The 22,442-nt window shown below is 39.2% G+C and overlaps 1 protein-coding gene across 1 annotated transcript in view; it reads right to left on the minus strand.

Annotated features, from left to right (window-relative positions):
- The window catches only part of SVEP1 (sushi, von Willebrand factor type A, EGF and pentraxin domain containing 1), a 184,648-nt gene that overhangs the window by 23,288 nt on the left and 138,918 nt on the right, over positions 1–22,442 (minus strand). The window contains exons 37-41 of the mRNA XM_019946525.3: positions 14,192–14,864; positions 9,736–12,527; positions 7,402–7,627; positions 5,530–5,685; positions 550–613 (exon numbers count right to left, since the gene is read on the minus strand). Coding sequence (XP_019802084.2) covers positions 550–613; positions 5,530–5,685; positions 7,402–7,627; positions 9,736–12,527; positions 14,192–14,864 — 3,911 coding nt within the window. The remainder of the gene's footprint in view (positions 1–549; positions 614–5,529; positions 5,686–7,401; positions 7,628–9,735; positions 12,528–14,191; positions 14,865–22,442) is intronic.

Below are 22,442 nucleotides of genomic sequence, written 5' to 3' on the forward strand. Positions count from 1 at the left end.
TTTACATACATTGTCTTTCGGCAGAGGAGTAATATGAGCCATATCCTAGGAACAGAGTCACCTGTATTCACCCACATCCTGCTAAATACACTTGACTGTTCTCATACAATGAGTTAATGAAAGTTCCACAGACAGTGTGAATATTCACTTATTGGACAGTGGTACCAACATCATTTTAAGAAGATGTTAGTATTGCCCAGGACTGTTACCAAGGCAACAGCTCTAAGCCTTCTAATTTATCATTATTTTGGGGAAAAACCCATAAAAAGTCAGGTAAAATCAATAATTAACTAGTTTCTAAACAAAATGTTTGCCATTCCAGGGTCAGCAATCTTGTGCTCTATTGCAGTTTAATCATTAATCTCTACCACAGTGTTTCACCCTTCTATTGCTTTGGTGCCCTTGAGCAAAAGCCCGTAAAAGGTTCTCATGCAGTTCACAGAGTCATTTTTTTTTTTAATTACAAAAATGACTTATAAAGAAAATGTGGCCACATTGTTATTTTGTGTCCTTAGTATCGTTTTGGGGACCAAGTGTCATTTGACTTACTTTTGCACGTTGCCACCTCTCCACTCCACTGTCCGTTCTCCTGACAGACCCGTTCCCTGTTCCCCTGTGAATCAATGAAAACAGGTCACTGACAAGATGGTACCTCTATAATGAAAAACTAAGGGAATGCAAAGTCACCTCAGATGTGAACTTGAAACTCTTGGCACTGGAATGCTAAATAAATTCATTAAATAAATATAGTTTAAGAGGGAGGTTTAAACTTTCAAAAATGTTTTCATCAAATTACCTCAAAATTCGTATTCTGGCTGATGAGTGTAATTAAGCTGCAGGCTTGGTTTCACTTTTTGTTTAAATGATAACTAATTATAACCAATAGCAAAGACTGATGAAGAATGTGTCTGAAATGTCAGAGAGGTATATTTGCTTAGGACACTTAAAAATATTTTGACTTAAATTTATTTTTTAATACCTGAGAGGTACAGCAAAGACGGTGAATTAGTTTATTTATACCCTTGGACATGAAACATGTCAAGATATCTTATTGGTATCAGGATTGACTTTTTGACAATGTAACGTATCCATTAAAGATAAACTTACCCTATTAAGGTCCCGAGCAAGTAAAATTTTATATATTTTGAGTAAAAATCTTTCTAAAATTTATTTCCCTGCCTTCAGAAATAGAGTAAAAATAATGTAATTTACTTAAAAAATATTTATAGTTGTTATTCAATGCACTTTTGGTATATTTTCCAATATCCCATAGCCCTTGGGGGCTATACAGGCTGTCTGCGCCCCCTAGAGTTATTATGGGCTGAGCTAGGCTAAGATTACTGGGTTTTTATTTCTGGATATAATTTTTATGCAACCTTGCTGCCTCTTTCTTTGTTGTTTATCTTTTACTGTAATCATCAGTGTTCCTAATGATAACCTTTTCCCATGTTTTAAATTCCTAATTTACTATGGGATAATAAGATAAATAAAATTCTCTAACATTATATGTTAAAAAAAAAAGATTAGGTTCCAAGTAATGTATTAAGGGGCTTGACCCTAAGTCAAGTATATGAACCTTAGCACATGGACTTTGTCTCATGGCTTTTCAATCCTCAGAGCTCTTTGGATACATATCCTCTTGAAGCTGTGTTCTAAATTAGCAAGATGTCTGAACAGGAGCAATTGCCTCTACTTTGGTTTTTATCTGATTGACTGATGTCTTTTATCCTTAATCTTCTATTCAAAGGTATTTACTTTGAGCTATCAGTTTAATTACTGACAAATCTTTATGTATAAAAAATCCATTGACTTTGATGGAAGGATACTCTCCTGACTTTCCAAGAAAATAATTGAACCAATAAAATTAAATTTTTAAAAAATATATATTCATTATTTTCTTCTTATTGAAAAAATAATATGTTTTGACTACAGAAAGGTTGGAAAACATGAAAGAAAAGTACAAAGGATTCTAGGATTCTTCATTCAGAGATAAACCCTGTTAACATTTGCTGTACTTTTGTTGTGTTTATATACTTATGTATGCACAGGAAAATACACTATTCTAGTTTGTGAATTATTCTTTATTACTTTTTTTTTTTTTTTTTTTTGCTGTATGCGGGCCTCTCACTGCTGTGGCCTCTCCCGTTGCGGAGCACAGGCTCCGGACGCGCAGGCTCAGCGGCCATGGCTCACGGGCCCAGCCGCTCCACGGCATGTGGGATCTTCCCGGACCGGGGCACGAACCCATGTCCCCTGCATCGGCAGGTGGACCCTCAACCACTGCGCCACCAGGGAAGCCCTCTTTATTACTTTTGAGGAAGTATATGACAAGCCATCAAAGCCAGCTCCCTATTTGGGTACTTCCAGAGTGGACTACACTCAAGTAGCTAATTTTAGTCAATAGGTTAGCATTTTTCCCACTAAGATATTTTCCTTTTTCTTCCAATAATTCACATAATATTCTGTTTCAATTATGTCAATTTTTGTTCCAATAAAAACTCAACTCTATTTTCTGTAATTATTGCTGTAAAAAAAAAATCAAACACCATCTGTTGGTTCCCTCCTTAGTAAGTTGCAAATTTTATCATGCTTTTCCTTCTTTCTTTTTCTCTCTCTATCCCTTTACTTATCTTGCTTTTGTTTTGTTTTTTATCCAGAGTTTTAGATCCAGATTAGCATCAAGTTACTATTTTTGACATAATGTATCTTTAATCAACAATTAAGTTAGATAGTTATAGTAAGTTTTAGAATCATAGATACCACTTTATTGCTCACAAACAGCGATTTTAGAACATGACTATCTCATTTTTGAGTTACTTTGATTTATTCCTCAATTGCCTGTAGTGATTTTTTTTTTTGTTTTTTTTTTTTTTTTTTTTTTTTTTTGCGGTACACGGGCCCCTCACTGTTGTGGCCTCTCCCATTGCGGAGCACAGGCTCCGGACATGCAGGCTCAGTGGCCATGGCTCATGGGCTCAGCCACTCCGCGGCATGTGGGATCTTCCCGGACCAGGGCACGAACCTGTGTCCCCTGCATCGGCAGGCGGACTCTCAACCACTGCGCCACCAGGGAAGCCCGCCTGTAGTGATTTTTGCTTCGAGAAGACTGCATGTGTAGTAAAATTTTTGAGATTTAGATGACTCAAAGAAGTTGTTTACCTTACATAAAAATGATAATTTATTTACCTATTAGAAAATTTTAACATGATTTACATTAGCTGTATTAATTGCTTTGTCTGATTTTGGTAATAATATGCATACTAGGAGTAATGATAATAACTACCCTCTACTGAACTCAGACAATGCATAAAGGGTGGTGCTTGCCACCTTCTTTTATCTCCAGTCCTTGCAGTAACTTTGCAAAGGTGGTTATGGCATTTCTACTACAGATGGGATGAAACAGAGGCTCAGAGAGGTTCAGTCAGTTCCCCAACATCTTTCATCCAGCAAGAGCAGAGAGCCTGTAACAGAGGTCTGCTGAGACCAAGTCCCTATTCTTAACCACTTTTCCAGCCATTGACCTTTGGTATCTGGGGCACTTGTTAAAAATGCAAAAATTCAAATTCAACAGTTCTGTTTTTGGTAAGACTTTTCCCTAATGGTGTGATTTTCCATCCAGAGGCATTATAATGTCTGGGTGCCTCTATTTTTTTTTCTGACATCAGTAGCCATGATGATGATAACCTAAATCCATTAATTCATAAAAGTTGCAAATTCTGAGATTTGAATTCTATCATTATTGACTGATTTCATCTACTATTTGGTTACTTAGTCATCCAGTTAGCATTGAAAAGATACTTTTCCTCCTTTCGTTGTGTTTTCAAACTAATGAATTTGCTCATGGGCATCCCCTAAAAGTTACCAACTAATTTTCTTCTAGTATCATTGTGAGTCTACAGCCATTCATGACGTATTTGATGCGTTTCAGTCCATTAAAGTTATTACCCCTTATTGATGCTAAAACGCTCTCATCTTGGCCTGTGGAAGCCTCATCCAATTGGCTCCTGAGTTTTTTTTTTAACATGTCACCTTTGATAGGTTCCTTCCTAACTCATATGATAAGTTTTTCTAGGCTAATCTTTTACATTTCATGTTCCAGACCTGGACTTGGTTATTTCTGTAAGTAACTGGACATTAATATTTAGAAAAACTTTCTCAGGTGATGCAAACATGTAGCTTGGAATAAGAACAACTGTTATAGCATCTCTCTCAATTTTGTGGTTAACACTGGGATATTTCCAAAATTTTTAAGGTAAATTATCTACTTCCTCAAATTTAATGACCCATCAGTTTGCTATATATTTGTTTAGATTTTATACCACTTTCCTTCTTAACAAATTGCAAGATTAGTACTCTCACATGAAGAGCAACTGAGTTTCAAAAACAGAAAAACTCTTCAACTGCAATAACCATTACATTACCATCCTTCTTTCCCCCCACCTTTTTTTTTTTTTTTTGCGGTACGCGGGCCCCTCACTGTTGTGGCCTCTCCCGTTGCGGAGCACAGGCTCCGGACATGCAGGCTCAGCGGCCATGGCTCACGGGCCCAGCCGCTCCGTGGCATGTGGGATCTTCCCGGACCGGGGCACGAACCCGTGTCCCCTGCATCGGCAGGCGGACTCTCAACCACTGTGCCACCAGGGAAGCTCCCCACCCCCACCTTTTTTAAAAAAAAAATCCTTGGATGAGGAAATAAAACAAGATCCACCTAAGCCTAGCTCCCGCTTTCATGGACCCATCTTATGGAAATTCTCTGGTTCTATGGTCAGTAGGAGAAAAATGGAACATGCTATACTCATTTAACAAATCACTGGCAATGCATATTTCTGCAAAACCTACATTTAATACCATTGTAACAGCAAAACAGGAAAGAAGTTTCCCGAAAAACCAAAGGACAACATTATGTAATATAAAACAGGCCTCTTAAAGTTCAAGTTTGATGATGTGATCATGCTTTTAGCAAAACTGACTGCAGCATTCACACCAAAGTAAATAGGTGCTGCTGATGGGATTTTAATATTACAAACCAGGCAAGCGTGGTCTTGAGACCTATCATGGTATTTGGTTAGAACTGCTCTGGGGACTTTTTCAGGCCACACCTGCCTTGTGGGAACCTGGAATCTCAATCAAAAACCTTCCAAGGTATTTGGGCCCATTGCTTGAGGAAACCCTAGCTTTGTATAACTAAATTCTTATAGTGGCCTCCCCACAGTGACGGATGGACTGTGTAGAATACAATTAATAGGAGGCGAAAACACAGGTTTAAATGACCGACTGAAGTCTCGTGGCTGGTTTACAAAGTTCCTCTTTTTTTCATGGCTTTGATTCTTTAATTTGAGACTTACTTTGCTTTGTAAAATTCTAAGTCACTTTAAATATTTCTCAGAGAGTGCTAAAATATAAGGCAACAAAGTATAGAAAAGCCTTTTAGGACCCAAATCAGTGAAACAAAATGGCATTAACACTAAAAATATTCCTAAGTATATCGGAAAAACAAATTAATGCTAGTTAAATGATTTGTTCGCTTACCTCTAATTCATAACCAGTTTCACAGTGATAAATAATCATGCTTTCAAAGCTGTATTCACTGCCAAACACAAACCCATGTTCTGGACTTTCAGGTTTCCCACAAGAAACTGGACTGCAGGATTCATCAGAAAACGGTGGCTCCCAGGTCCCATCAACCTAAATAACAAGTTATAAGTTACATTTAGAAATTAGTACACATGAATGAAGAAGTCTGCAAATATTGGTTGTAAGACAGAATAATCCGCAAATGATAGTCAGAGGACCTAGAACTTGGTCCCACTTCTGCCACTTATTTTCTTTGGCCTTAAACAACGCACATTAATTATCAGATGGCTTTAACAGTCATCACTAAACAATTTTAGACATTTCTGAAACTCACAAAACAAGCATTTTCTTCCTCATAGAATCCTTTAAAAAATCAAGAACACCAAGAAGTATGTTTTCATTATGGTGCATGAGGACTGGATGGTAGATACAAATATTCCATGACTTATAGTAATACACCCTTATATTTTACATAATTCTGCGTTTTCATCTAAAGTTGATGAGAAACGGCAACTTTCAGGCATACGATCCAAAGTTTAAAAAGATGGCTTCCTTTTCTCCCTTCCCAACATGAATACTTGAAAACATTCTATCATATATTGTGAGCAAGTCACATAGTTAAAGAAAAAAAAAAGACACACATACATTTACTTTATTTCCTCACCACCACCGTTAGAATTAACATTTTCCAGCCTTCTTTTCAGGTATAGTGAGGCGTACACAGATGTGTCCCTTGAAGACTGTTATTCTCTTGCTAATGTTGTTTTCTTTGAGGAAACAGCATATGAGTTGAATAGCTGTCTAAAACAAGACTTGAGGCTAAGCCCTTTATGCTACAGATGAGCCAGAAATAATTATATATATATATATATATACATATATATATATGCCTGCCTCATAATTAACCATTCCCCTAATGTCAGAAATATACATTGTATCTAATTTTTCAATACTGTAAATAATGCTTCAATAAATATATTTTTTGCACAAATGATTCTGGTATTACTATTAACTTTTAAAAGCTACATAGTATTGTTTTCTTTTGATATATCTGGAGTTTATTTTGGTATATACTAATTTTTTCCCTAGTGGTTCCTTCATTGTATCAGAATGATTTGTTTATTAATGATTCCTTTCTTCACTGACTTGTGACGATTCCTTTATCAGGATCTACTTTTGACTTATTTCTTCCATTCCATTCATTTCCCTTTCTACCGAATTTTACACTAATACCACACTGATAGGAGTTTGGCAATTCCAAGTAGCTTTATTAAAGTGACACAAGTAGTAAGCAGAGGCAGAATTTGACTCCAATTTTTGTTTCTGCTACCTTTGCTCTTCTACTAAAACTGGAAACGTATTTGGTAACAATTAGGCCTCATTTCTACACATAGAGAGTCTATGTGTAGACCATACACATAGTTCATCTGTCATGAATTTCTTGTTATAGATGTTTAACGTTTTATTTACCTTTGGGACTTTTCACCTGCCCTTGGCACTTTCCTACTTTTAAAACTGGGATCATTGGAAAGAAAGATATATTTTATTATATTTCTACCAAAAAACTTCTCAAATTCTTTGACATGGTTGGAAACGAGACATTTTCTCTTTTCTGAACAGCAAGATACTGCCTGTGTGGATATATGTATATGTATATCTATATCCACACACTTACATATACATATATCTATATACACACACACATATAGTATAATATACACTTACATATATATTCTCACACACACACACACACACACACACACACACATAGTATAATATATAAATGAGTTATACCCTACATGTTCTAATTAAGACAGATAATCTTACCTGACATGTTGATATATTAACCCCCTCATAGGTATACCCTTTTGCACATGACACAGAAACTTGCTTATTCACACTGAAATCATCCCCATGAACAAGTATGTGTGTTATGCTTGCTGGCAAAGGACATTTCTTAGGACTGCAAGAGATTCTCTCAGGGAACCAACGACCATCTTTCTGACAGGTGAATGTGTCTATCTCTGTATCCATCATATAACCTTCTAGACACCTGCAATGCAAAAGTAAAAATGAGTGCCTTAAAGGGAGTGCAATATAGTTGGTGACTTATTCTTGGATTCAAGAAGCTGTTATAAAGCTTAGTAGACATTTTATGTGATGTATTAAAAATGACTCAAATGTCAGGGGGATGGAACTGCCTTGCAAAAACACCAAGAAAACAATGACAACCAGTTGAATCCTTAGTTATCCACATTAAGGATTAGCCAAATCTAAAGTTGCTTTAAATGTTGTTGACATGATTTACCTTTGTTCTGGATAATATCATTATTAAATTTATTTATATTATGAAAATATCTAACAGTTCAAGAAACTCTAGACGAAGTCCAAAATAGACTCAGATCCTAGTAAGAATATAACACAATTAACATTTCTGGGGAATCTACTTTGTGCCAAATGAAGTCCTCTACATAGGGTGTGTCTTTTAACCCTGTTTAGTAGGTAGGTATCATGTAACAGTAGTATTGGTGTTCCAACTCAAGTCAAGCTGGCTCTAAAACCCTCTATGATTTTTAAAATTTGCATTTTTTCATTCAGCAAATGTTTACGGAGCATTTGTTAAATTCTAGTCACTGTTCTAATTGCTCTACAAATATGAACCCATTCTCATGTCAACCCTATGAATAGGTGTGATTATTTTCTTTATGCCCATTTTTCAGATGATGAAACTGACACCAGAGAGATTAAATAACTTTCCCAGGAAGCGACAGAGCTGAGATTCCTACCTATGGAATCTGGCTCTAGAGTCCATGCCTTTACCACTATACTATGCTGCTTTTTTAATTAACTAACATTTATTGGGTGGATATATTTTTTAAATTTCGCAAATTACCAGGCTAGGTAGCAGTCACAGGTTTTGCAAACTTGGAATGATCTGTTTACTAATAAGTGAAGATCTGAAGACAATCAACACACAAGGAAAAACAAACAGGAGAGTCTTGGGAAGCAGGTCTTATTGTGATTTCTCAAGCTATCTGAGACACCAACGTCCAAACAGAAAATTGAAAATGCATGTCAAAAGCGAGGAATACTTTTTGTTTTTCTTCTTGGTGCATAATCCACTATTCTTTAGGTTTCATTAGAGTGACAATCCTCCCTTGGGTCTATTTCTTACTGTAATTAAGAGAAAATGAAGGTAGAGCTAAAATGTCTACAACGGACAAGCTTAAGAAGAGTTATTAACTTATTAATAAAATCTAAGAAGCCAATATGTGAAGGCTAATCCACAATTCCTTCAGAGAGATCAATAAAATATAAATTGATTGAGGGTTGAGATATATTTACACATTACAGGCATTTATTCCAATAAAAGTCTAATTTATAAATTCATTCCATATTTTCTCATCTTTTTTTAATACTACATTTTAAATAGAGAACTTTTCAGCAAAAATCACTATCTGTGCATTAAATGCTTAGTTTGCTCAGACAGCATAGGTTGGATGTCCCCTCAAGACTATCTCCCTATTAATGTTGACCAATTAAAGTATGTGATTTTGGGGGCTTCCCTGGTGGTGCAGTGGTTGAGGGTCCACCTGCCGATGCAGGGGACACGGGTTCGTGCCCCGGTCCGGGAGGATCCCACATGCCGCGGAGTGGCTGGGCCTGTGGGCCATGGCTGCTGAGCCTGCGCGTCCGGAGCCACAACAGTGAAAGGCCCATGTACCGCCAAAAAAAAAAAAAAAAAGTATGTGACTTTTGACCTGAATTCTTCAGCTTTTGCCTTATTTCTCCAACATCTGCATATATGAATATAATCACTAGGTTATAACAAAGAGATTTATCAGCATAATGTTTAAAAAAGAGCCTGTGATTTAAGAGATATTAAAGCTAGCTAGAGGATCTTGCTGTTCCATGAAGTGCAACAGAATATGATAATTATATTAGGAACTACAGTCTGAAAGTGTAGAAATTTATTCTTACAGGTCAATGGATTTCTGCATAATTGTGGACAGAATAAAGCCAAGTGTTAAAAGCTTCAGCTTTTGGACAGCAGCCCAGAGAGGGTGTTTTCTTCCCAGTTAGCTACATTTTTGACCTATCACTTTTCATTTTACAACCCTCCTGCCTGTGCCCCTTGGAGACTCTAGAGCCAGGTCTTACCTGAGTTTCACTTTACTTCCATAGGTGTGTACCTCTCCAGTTGCCACTGCACTGGAGACAGGTGGTGGGGGTCCACAGGACAGGGGCTCGCAGACAGGATAAGGCTGGCTCCACGTCCCTTTCTCTGTACAAATCAGATCTGAACTGCCTCGGATGACATACCCAGATCTGCAGTTGTAAGTTATCACATTTTCCTCCAAAGAGCCACTCTCACTGGTGAATGCATTTGGTATCGTTGGGGGAGAACCGCAAGAAGTATGTTCACAGCGTGGGAAGCCAGAGCTCCATTGGCCATTGGCTTCGCAGGTGATTTCAGAAACTCCCAGGAGCTGGAAGCCTTTGAAGCACTGAATCCGAGCTGCCTGTCCACAACCAAAATCTGTCCTGTTGACTGCTCCATTCTGAATGACTGGTGGGGAACACGTGCAAGGCAGGCAGGAAGGTGGGCTGCCACTCCAGGAACTATTGGAGAGACACTTTCTTGAAGGACTTCCGTGGAGCTTATAACCGGGAAAGCACTGATACTGTATATGCCCTCCATGATAAAAGGAGAAGCCATTAGGGAAGCCATGGGCAAGATCTTCAGGAGGGCCACAGCTGACTGGTTTACAGAGAGGAACCTGGGCATCCCAGTTACCATCTGATTGACAGATGAGTTTGGGGGCACCGTGCAACACGTAGCCGTCTTGACAATGGAACACCACTTTCTTCCCGAAGCCATAGTCCAGGCCATCCATCACCCCGTTTGCCACCTGTAGTGGGGGAGAACACCTGACAGGCACACAGATGGGAGTCGTCCCACTCCAACTTCCATCAGCAAGACAAACACGACTGCTGGCCCCCTCCAGCAAGAACCCTTCATCGCAAGTGTACTCAACCTCTTTTTGGAATGTATACTCCTCTCCCTTTACCTGGCCATTTGCTGAGACTGGAGGTGAACCACAGTCCACAGGAATACAAATTGGCTCATTCCTATCCCAATTTTTATTTTCTTGACACGTTCTCCTGTCAGTGCCATTCAACACGTACCCAGGATTACACTCATAGTACAATATGCTCAGGTACGTGTAGTTGCTTCCTTTGATGGAGCCATTCATAACTAGATTCGGTTTGGGGCATGAGATGGCCTCACAGAGTGGGGAAGTACCACTCCATTCTCTATTCTGTAGACAAAGTCTTACGTCGGAGCCCACCAGAGTGTGCCCAGGTTTGCAGCTATACTGTATGGCACTGCCCATGGTAGTCTCTGTAAAATGCAAAAAGCCGTTTTCGGGAGCAACAGGCAGGTCACATTCCACTGAAATGCACGATGGCGCACTGCCATTCCAAGTTCCATCCTCCTGGCAGATCAGCACAGGGTTCCCCAAGAGTTCATATCCTGGATTACAGGTGTACGAAACCAGGGTGTTGTATCGGAATTTTGCTGAATGTGTAGCAGGAGATCCCTTTGTGTTTCCCCAGGTTTTAGCCACTGTTCCCAGATGATGAGGCGGGTGAGGAGTCAGATATGGAACTTCCATCATGTCTTCTTCTTGGTTAAAATATTCCTGACCGTCTCTGACCTTAGTACAGTCTCCAAAATCAATGTGAGGGGGGAGACCGCAGTCTATGAGTACACATGTTGGGATGGAGCTTGACCATCCTGACTCTTCACAGGTCTGCATGGCGTGACCAGCCACCTGGAACCCAGGGAAGCAGCTGTAGATGATCATGGCACCATAGCTGTAATCTGCACCTTCTACGAAACCGTTCTCAATGGGATGTGGGGGATCACAGTGGATGGCACTGCAAGATGGGACATCCACATCCCAATCACCTGTCTCTAAACAAGTCAAGGCTTTGGGACCTTTGAGCCTGAAGCCCCGGTCACAAGAGTAGGTGATGGTCTGTCCATAGTGTAGGTTTGTGTAAGAGAATTTGCCATTCGAAATCTCCTTGGGCTTGGGGCACTCAATGGGCTTACAGGTTGGTTTTCTTCCAAGCCAGTGACCATTTTCCCCACAAAGAGTGGTAGAATTGCCCACCAACTCAAAGCCTGGCTTGCAGGTATAGAGAGCTGTGCTCAGATAGGCAAGACCTTGCACGTCAATGATGCCATGGAGGATTTCCTCAGGTTGGGGGCATTCTACTGGCGCACATTCTGGCAGTGGAGAGCTCCAGGTGCCATCAGCCTGGCAGAAGGTGGTAGCATCTCCTCTTAAGAAAAACCCATCCACACAAGAATACTTGACAGCACTTCCGAAATGAAGAGCAGAAGAAGGAGCAGGGACACCGAAGGGAATCAGCGGAGGAGGGAGGCAAAGAACCATCTTACAAACAGGAAAAGAATCATTCCACTGCTGGGATGGCAAGCATTTCAGGACAGAGGGGCCCTGGAGGGCGTTCCCTTCTTTACAGGAAAATGTCACCACTCCCACCTCGGTGGGCAACTCCTTCAAAACCAGTTGGTTCTCCAAGAGGGGTGGCTCTGGGCACTTGGCGGGCACACACTTTTGGTTTGGCTTCTTATTCCATTTGCCGGATTTCAGGCATGTCCAAGAATGATCACCAATAAGCTCGTAACCCTCATTGCAGAAAAACTGAACCTTGGACCCTACTTCAAAATTTTCTCCTTTCCTGTAGCCATTCTGGATCGGGGGAGGTTTTCCACAGTTGAGAGGGATGCACGACAGAGGGGATTCACTGTGCCAGTGGCGATTGGCTTGGCAGACAAAGACAGGACTTCCGACTGACTTATAGCCTGGGTTACACCGGTATCTCACTTCACTCTCAAAGGTCCTGCCAGCTGTATGCTGCATAACAGGGAGAAAACAATGAAGTACAATTTGTATAACACGGAATATAACTGACAAAATACAGCAAATCACAGTAAAGAAGAACTAAACTAAAATGCCTATGTTAAAATGTATCAATTAAGACATAAGCAAATGAGGACTTGTATTTTTCCAATAGGTCCACTCTATTTTTTTTATTTAAATAAACAAAAAGGATGGCAGAAGGTCAAATTAGGTAATCCCTACAGCAGAAATGTTGGCCACAGCGGTCAGCCCATAATAACTAAAGATCAATAGTCTCTAAAACGATTGATGAGTTGATGGAGCAATACCAAAAATTATAAATTACTTGGTAAATTAAAAAAATCTCACCGACCAAAGCAGTGCTAGAGTGTGTTGTTTTACTCACAGAAAAGGAAACACACACAAACGTACATTTGTTTACGCTGTTAGATAATAAGAAAAACAAATGTTTTTATGGATATGGACCTACTGTCAGAGTTTTGTGTTCATCCTTAATATAATTTTAAAAAATTGCTGCCATGACACAAGGGTGGAAAATAAAAAGTAACATTTTACCTTTTAAACAAAAAATTCAATATTCATACTCTCAACATTCAACTATATAAGTGAATAACATAATAAGAGGTCATTTTTAGGCAGTCCAAAGATGAATTACTTATGAAAACTTTAAAAAAGATTGCAATGGTTCTTCTGTTAACGGTACGTCTAGCTTCTGTGGTGCAGTGAACTTCTTGGTATTTGGACATGATTATTTGCTTTGTTTATTTATCTATTCCTTGGGCACCCCACATGCATATAAACACCATGGCATCACAGACCTAATCCGTGTTATTAAATACTAGATCTCCAGTACTTACCTGGCACCTAGTAGGAGCTCCAGAAATATCTGTTAAATGAATAAATGAAGAAAGCCCCCTTACATATCCTAGACACCTTCTTCCAATGGAAAGCTAATACACCTGAGCAAAAGTCTTAAATAAAAGGCATTCACTGTTGTTTTAGAATATAAAGGAGAAAAGGTACTATGTAGGCGTGGGTTTTAAAAAAGTGTTTAATTAGAATACTGTCTCTTTAAAGTGACCCTTGATTTGGGGGAATAGATTGTTATTCCTGTTTTCTTGATAGATTTAATGAGAAGACACATAGTAACGAGAAAGGAGGATATGCGTGGATCTGACAAAACCCTTTGTCCTGATGAAATTACCTTTAGGTTCCCTAAAAGAAAACTGCAAAAACCACCTTACGGTGAATGGATGGTTTACTCCCATCTTTTGTCTAAAAATAAGAAATGGTAACAGACTTCTCTAGGTTCCATTTAGACCTTGATTTCTATAAAAATAAACAATACATCCATCTTGGAGTAACTTTTTATAAATCAAAATAGTATCTCTTAAAACTATTTTATTCTAACGTCATAGCTGGGCTAAAATATTGCTATAAAGTGTTTCAAGTGCCTATATGCTAGTAGAAGGTAGAAAGCTATAGATTAAAAGGATTCATGACCTCTATCAAATTCTCTCCAATATTTACCACCAATAGATTTAGCAGCTTCTGTTATTCACCTATTAGTCTATTCATGTCCCTGCTTCTGAATAAGCTCCAATGGGCTGGCCCTGTAAACGATGAAAGCCATGGACACTTGTGAATCAGTCTCTTACCTCCAGAAAGCCATTCTCAACCTTTGGTGGTTCATTGCAAGATACAGGGTGGCATGTGGGTATGGGGCTACTCCACTGTCCCGTGGCTTCGCAGGCGCTCTTCTTCTCCCCTTTGATGTAGAAGCCCCTGTTGCAGCTATAAGCCACCACGGCTCCAAAACTGTAGTTTGATCCAATCGCATAGCCGTTCATGATGCGGGGTGGCTCTCCGCAGCGCACGGGGATGCACTGGATGGACATGGGGGAAGGGTTCCACTGCCCACCTCTCAGACATTCAATCTTTGCTGAGGTGTTCAGTACGAAACCCTCCGTGCATTTGAAGCTCACAACTGAGCCTGCGGCAAATTTTGCTTTGCTCACAGATTCCAAGATGCTGTAGGAAACAGCTGGGGGTTTCTCACAGAAATGAGCTATACAACGGGGCACGGCCTGACCTTCTGGGGGAACCCACTTGCCCTGGGCATTGCAGAGGAGCTGGGAGTTGTCTGCCAGGCTGTAACCATCTGAACAATAGTAGAATGCAATGTCTCCAAATAACCGATGGGCAGTCTCTGGAGAGGCATGTTCCACACTGGGGGGCTCATCACAGGAGACAGCCAGACACTGCTGGTCACTTCTGCTCCACTTGCCATTGGCCAGGCACTCAATGGTGTCAGGACCGGCAAGGGTGTAGCTATGAGATTAGGGAGAAAGGAACAGTAACTAAGCACATTATTTGAGAAAAGTGTTTGCATCTTCTTATTCTGCTTTTATTTTTTACATCTTTCCACCAATAACTTTACTTTTATCCTTTATCCTTTAAAACAATATTTACTATTTGGATTTGAGCTTATTGATCAAATGACCTTCATTTAAGATATACATCTTGTTATTAATATTAGGGCTTGTTCAGAAAGGGAAATGGATTTTGCTATTTATACTACCAAATGTAAAATAGACAGCTAGTGGGAAGCAGCCGCATAGCACAGGGAGATGAGCTCGGTGCTTTGTGACCACCTAGAGGGGTGGGATAGGGAGGGTGGGAGGGAGACGCAAGAGGGAGGGGATATGGGGATATATGTATATGTATAGCTGATTCACTTTGTTATAAAGCAGAAACTAACACACCATTGTAAAGCAATTATACTCCAATAAAGATGTTAAAAAAAAACTCTAAAAATTGTTACACATTTCTTTAAAAATAAAAATGAGGACTAAGCTACGGTCCTGTCTGACTCAATTCAAAGTTGGAACTTCATCTAGCTATAGATGATTTCCGTTGCTTAATTTGATCACTAGTCTTTGAAACAAAAGCTCTGATGAACCACAGGTAGCCTGCATATAACTCCTAGGTATCCACTTGCTTATAATCAATGAACTTTAAAGGAGGGATTATAATTTCAGTCTCCATTGTTTCCTAAACCCTTAACCATGTGGTTAGCATTAAAAGCTGTGTCTGCATATGGCTCTGCTATTCAACCAGCACGAATAAATTTTGCTTTGTTTATGCACAGGTATTTCCCCATATATGATGATAGATTGATGACTTACAAAAATCTTAATTATGCTCAAGTGCGCTCTCAATGAAGCAGAACAAAACATTAGGATATGCAGTATTAGAATAATTACATTTGAATCATTCTGATTTTCATTCTCACTTTTGTACTGAAGAGAAAGAGGACAGGGAGTCTAACATCCGATCAGTCCGTCGTCTTAATAATGAAGCGTAAGGGGACTAAAATAATTTGGCACCAACTGAACCCTGTTTAGAAATATTAATTTCTTCATTTTGCAGATGAGTGAATGGTTGTTCAGACAGGCTAGGAAATCTGCTGAGAGTCACACGGGTGCAAGCAGCAGAGGTAGGATTGGAATTTGGTTTACTGGATTCCAACCCTTCTATCTTTCCCATGATGTTGCTCTATCTCTCTTCCTTTTTTTTTTTTTTTTTTAGGAGATGACTCTCCCTTTGTATGTATGTATGTATGTATTTATTTATTTTTAACATCTTTATTGGAGTATAATTGCTTTACAATGGTGTGTTAGTTTCTGCTATACGACAAAGTGAATCAGCTATATGTATACATATATCCCCATATCCACTCCCTCTTGCATCTCCCTCCCACCCTCCCTATCCCACCCATCTAGGTGGTCACAAAGCACCGAGCTGATCTCCCTGTGCCATGCAACTGCTTCCCACTATCTATCTTACATTTAATAGTGTATACATGTCAATGCTACTCTCACTTCGTCCCAGCTTACTCTTCCCCCTCCCTGTGTCCTCAAGTCCATTCTCTACGTCTGCATCCTTGTTCCTGTCCTGCCCCTAGGTTCATCAGAACCATTTTTTTTTTAGATTCCATATATATGTGTTAGCATACGGTATTTGTTTTTCTTTTTCTGACTTACTTCACTCTGTATGACAGACTCTAGGTCCATCCACCTCATTACAAATAACTCAATTTTGTTTCTTTTTGTGGCTAAGTAATATTCCATTGTATATATGTGCCACATCTTCTTTATCCATTCATCTGTCGATGGACACTTAAGCTGCTTCCACGTTCTGGCTATTGTAAATAGTGCTGCAATGTCCTCTCTCTTTTTAAAAGGAGGTCGGTTAGATCGCAATTGGTGGGTGTTCTGTGGAAACTGTATGGAAGTGTCATTAGTACAACTTATCTGACCTGCCCTTCAGCAAAGATTCTTAAGTCATTAGCTAGCAAAAATTTCTACTGAGGTCCCTTTTCGTTTTATAAGGAATCGGCTCTTATAGAGAGATTAGAATTCCTTCACCCACTCTGGCAAGATTTAGGAAATCTATAGGAAACAGAAAGATCAAGGAAAAAATGATAGAGCACCATCAGAGATATGTGTTCCTACCCTATCTACAGTGATATATCGTGCTATGGATAGAAGTGGTCTCAAAGCAAATACTCATAGCCTTCCCCAATAGCTGAGCACAGTCTCCAGTTAGGGTCTGCTGCAGTTCATTGTTGTGGAAAAGCTCAGTTCTTTGTATAAGAATATATAATAAATTTTTGGCTGGCTTCTGTCTTAAAGGATCCAGGAAGATATACAAAGACAGTATGTTACAAGCATAATTTTACTATTAAAAATAATAATGTATTATTAAAAATACATTGCCCTAGGTCTGAGTGCCTAGACTCTGCTATTCCTGTGTAGAATGTGCTCCATTTACAGAGGCTCTCTTTTTTGGGTCTCCTTCAATTTATTTTATCAATGTTTTGTAGTTTCAGTGTACAGATTTTTCACATCCTTGGTTTAATCCTTTTTTTATACAGCAGGTTTTTATGAGTTATCTATTTTATACATATTAGTGTATATATGTCAATCCCAATCCCCAATTCATCCCCCCCCCCCCGCCAACTTTCCTCCCTTGGTGTCCATACGTTTGTTCTCTACATCTGTGTCTCTATTTCTGCCCTGCAAACCAGTTCACCTGTACCATTTTTCTAGATTGCACATGTATGCGTTAATATACGATATTTGTTTTTCCCTTTCTGACTTACTTCACTCTGTATGACAGATTCTAGGTCCATCCACCTCACTGCAAATAACTCAGTTTCGTTCCTTTTTATGGCCGAGTAATATTCCATTGCATATATGTACCACATCTTCTTTATCCATTCGTCTGTCGATGGGCATTTAGGATGCTTCCTATAGAGGCTCTTGCTGTTTTATATTTTTATAGCAGAGTTTACATCCTTTGCACACTTTGAACCATGCATCATTATTTTCATGGGGTCCTTTGATGTTGCTACCGTATTTCATTGGCTGAAGTTTATAGACATCACCTGAGACATCCCTGATTTATTAGGATCCATTGTGCCATCTATAGAGTGCTTCCTTTAGGTAATGGGACTGACTGCTTTGAGGCAGAAGCCTCTGCCTCCAGAACCTTCCTTATTCCTAAAAGCCTCTTGAGGACACAAGAACAGAGTCTTGTAATCTGGCAGCACTTCGTTAGGCCTCTGACCCCTGATCTGCTGGACAATATCCACCAATGACTCTTCCCTAATGGAAAATCACAGCAAAAAACTCTTCTGTAATATAATGGAAGATTACCACTAAATACATGTATTTTGATTAAATGAATTTAAAGACTGCATTTTCAATACTATCCATACTTTCCTAGAATTGACACCATCCCTTTCTCTGACTTAAGAACTTGACTTTTCTTTATGATTCTCAATCAACATTTAGCTCTTCATTAGGCAATTAGGCCATGCTGTGTGCAAGAATCCCTTCCCTAGTGTACAAGGCAATGGCAGTGCATGTACTTTGTGTCCCAGATGAAATAGCTTTTGAGGGGAGTCGTGAAAGAAGCAGGAAAGGAAGAAAAGTAACAGGAGCAAAGAAATGGGAGTGTGATATAGCTGGGGGCTTGTGGGGACTTATAAGTAGTTAGGAATGGCCTATGAACATCTGGAAAAGGAAGCAGTGGTCACTAGGATCTTGTGTGTTTTTGACACTTGTGATGGTTAATGTGTGAAGATGTGGCAGGCACAGATTAACTGGAAATGGTTTTTGACAGTTCCTTTGACAAGGATTCTCATAAGATTTTAGCAGAAGAAATGCTGCTAGAACAGAAAGATATTTAAGTGGTTTATTAACTGGATGACCCAAAGAGTATTATTGGTTAATAGAAGTAAGCTAGTTGGGCGTTTCGTATCTTCTAATGTCACAAAACTCTGTCCTTAGCCCATCAGTTTGTAAGCAACACATAACTGTAGGGTGAAGGATAAGGGTTTTAACAGGGCAGTTCAATGTTTCTAATCTTACTAGGTAATATTCAACAAAGATAAAATGGGAGGTCCTGTATATAGATAATAAAGAAAAACTGCACAAAGGGAAACCTGGCTTAGTGGCAGCCAATGTGAAAGACTTTAGTTTCCTTGAATGAGTCAATGGTGACATCCTTAAAAGGGTTACTGCATCTTTAGAAACTCATTTATCCGGAAAGAGAAGAAGAGAAATGAAATAAATTGTCATGTTTTAAGTACCACGTGTCAGTCCCTAGACTTGGTGTTTTTATCTCTCTTGCAGTTACATTCTAATTTGCACATTCAGCTCTGGGTATCACAATTCAAAAAGGGCTATAGACCTATTGGAATAGGCTCAGAGGACAGTGACTCTGAGAGTGAACAGACTTGGAATCATGTCCATTGATGAGAAAGAGAAAGGCAGATTTGAGGTTGAGCTGGCTGAAACGTCTGTCTAAACGTCTGTCTCCCTACACCTTCACTTCCAAAGCTGCAAGCTTGGCATCTTAACCAGAATGTAGGATCATGTTTTAGTCATGGAAATGTTATGAAGGGGCTGGGATCCCTTACTGAAACCTCTTAATTAGCTCTAATGATCCATTTGTAGAATCTTGGGGCCAAGCTATCAATACTTGAATGGCTGGCATTTCAGAGGAGCAGAGGAATTTACACTGAGTGGCTTCAAAAATAAATAAATAAAGCCAGTGCTTTAGACTAGACAGCATATTCAGTGAAGATGAGGACAGAGGCTTATCAAAAATAACTGTCTCCTGAAACATATATATCAGTTAGTCTTTTAAGATGCTAAAGAAGGATATATTCTCTGAATGGCAAAAAAAAAAGAGGAATTAATTTGTAGTTATTGCCTAGATAGAACTATAACTGGTCTCTGATCAAACAGCCACACCATTTCATTATGTTAGAAATCTAAATGAGTGTTAAGATTTCTGGAAGACATATTCCACCTGCTTATGTAAAAGAATCACTTAAAATGATAAAGTTTTGTACAGATGATAAGATACATCCTATATACGTTGGCTACTAAAACAGGAAAAAGTGGAATTGGTACAAATCTAAAACATTGAAATATTTAATTTTACTCTGTGTGACCTTTTGTATTCTCATTCAAGAGACACTGGGGACACCCTTGCAGTCTGTTATTAAAAATCAGGCCATATGGGGCTTCCCTGGTGGCGCAGTGGTTGAGAGTCCGCCTGCCGATGCAGGGGACACGGGTTCGTGCCCTGGTCCGGGAAGATCCCACATGCTGCGGAGCGGCTGGGCCCATGAGCCGTGGCCGCTGAGCCTGCGCGTCCGGAGCCTGTGCTCCGCAACGGGAGAGGCCACAACAGTGAGAGGCCCGTGTACCGCAAAAAAAAAAAAAAAAAAAAAATCAGGCCATATGTATTATAAAACAAGTTGTTTTCCTCCATAATTCCAAGGAAAATTGTCCCATCGATATTACAGTGATGTCATAGAATGACACATTTTAGGATACACTGGCTGTAATACATTATCATACTTCTGGAATGATAACAAAAATCCTTTGAAAATGGGCAGAGTAATCTCCAGATGCAATTTTCAGTGATTTGATTCACGGAGTGAACGCCTACTAAGAGGCATGGGCCTGGGAAGCTTTGTGAGAAGGCTCCCCAGTGGGTTATTAGCTCTTCTCTTCTGCGAAAAAGAACCTTTAAAAAGTCTTAAAAGAGCAGCATACTAGATATTTAAAGGGCTGCAATTGAATAAGAGCAATAGAAAGTATAAATCTGTCTCAGTAATTAGTTCTGTTTTCAATTGAAAAAGATTACAAAAATGGTATCGTAGTATATTCACTAATTGCATTTAAAAGTCTATATTTGAAAAGACTCAAAAGGGAAACATTCTATCAGGATGTTCGGATGTCAATGACCCTTCCTTCCCAGTGAGTTTCTCACCAAGAGAGTATACATGAGAATGAAAAGGAAAATGGGAAACAAGTGAACATTTTATTAATTGAGGCAAAAAGCTGAAAACCACCAGTGTAATGTTTTGATAAAAGGTGAATTTGGAAGGCCAATTTCAGGGCAGGAGACAGAAATCAGACTTATTCCTTTTCTTCTCTGGCATTCATCTTACTACTCCAGTCTCCTAAGGTCTCTACTCTTCTATCCTAATCTTGAGAGAGTGTCTTCTTTTCTTAACCCAAGGAAAGGCCCATGCAAAGCACACCACCAATAAGAGAAGACAAAAATACTGAGACCAAAACAAGAATGTGTGTGTGTATACCCAATAACCAGGAGTGGGTAGCTTAAATGGTGTGTAGGTCAGTGGTCTGTGTTAGGCAGCCCCAAGGGAGAAGAGGGAATTGAAAGGGCTAGGGAGGGAAATAGGCCCTAACATTCTTATCAGGCCAAAAGCATCTTAGGAAGTGGAAGGAGACAGCAGGATGCCAAAGCCATTACACAAAAGCCATGACATGAACACAGTGATTCCATCCTGGAATAGAACAGACATTGATGCATGTTGACCTATGCTAATCAATCCCTTGGTGGGGAGAGATAGAAAAGGAGTGAAGAGAGAGAGGACAAGCACTGACTTCTAGTTCTGGCTATAATATTGTCTGCACACCCTCCCTATATAACACTTGATGAAATACAACAGAAATTATTTTAAATGCATAGCTTAGCTGACCAGAAAGGAAATCTCCATGTGCCAGAAATGAAGAGGAAATTAAAAACAGAAAAGTAAGCCTGTGAATGAATGCTATGGCTGCCCCTGGATTGGACAGGAAAGGGGAAATGGAGAGTAATAGCTGAGTCTCTGGCAAGAATCTATGTCCTAGAAGGACATACACTGAAAGGATATTCACCAGAAAAATTCCACCTAGAGGCCTAGTGAGATGACAAGTGAGATCTCTGTATTTGCTGGGAATCTGGCTGGAAAAACAAAGTCCTGGCTAAGGTAGCAGAACCCAGGACTGCACGTCATGTGGACTTGAGGGTAGGGTTTATACCACTCATTTTGTATGGATAGCCTTTGAACTGATAAATAAATGTGAAATTAGGTTTTTGGATGGTGATACTCCTGGGGCACCTAGAAGAAAAAATAATCCTTATACTCAGACCATTAAAGAACTGTCACAGATCAAACAAGTCCCAAACACTATAAGGACAGAATGTGAAATTACAAAACACACATGCACGCTTTCCATCATGAATGGGTCAGTAGGCAGAACAAACAGCAAGATGAGGGCACCAATAAATTGAGATGATAGAAAAAGTGGTCTAAAATCTAAAACAAAAAATGAAATAAATATGTTCAAATAATTAAGGACAAAACCCCTTAAAATCCTATTTAAAAAGAAGAGACTGTAAAAAGAAATAGTTGAAAAATAAAGAGAAATTCTAAAAATAAAAATATAGAAAATAAAAATTCAAAAAAAGGGGACACATTTCAAAAGCAGATTACAGATAGTAGAAATGAAAATTAGTGAACTGGAAGATATA

This window comes from Tursiops truncatus, chromosome 6 (assembly GCF_011762595.2).
Source record: "Tursiops truncatus isolate mTurTru1 chromosome 6, mTurTru1.mat.Y, whole genome shotgun sequence".
NCBI lineage: Eukaryota > Metazoa > Chordata > Mammalia > Artiodactyla > Delphinidae > Tursiops > Tursiops truncatus.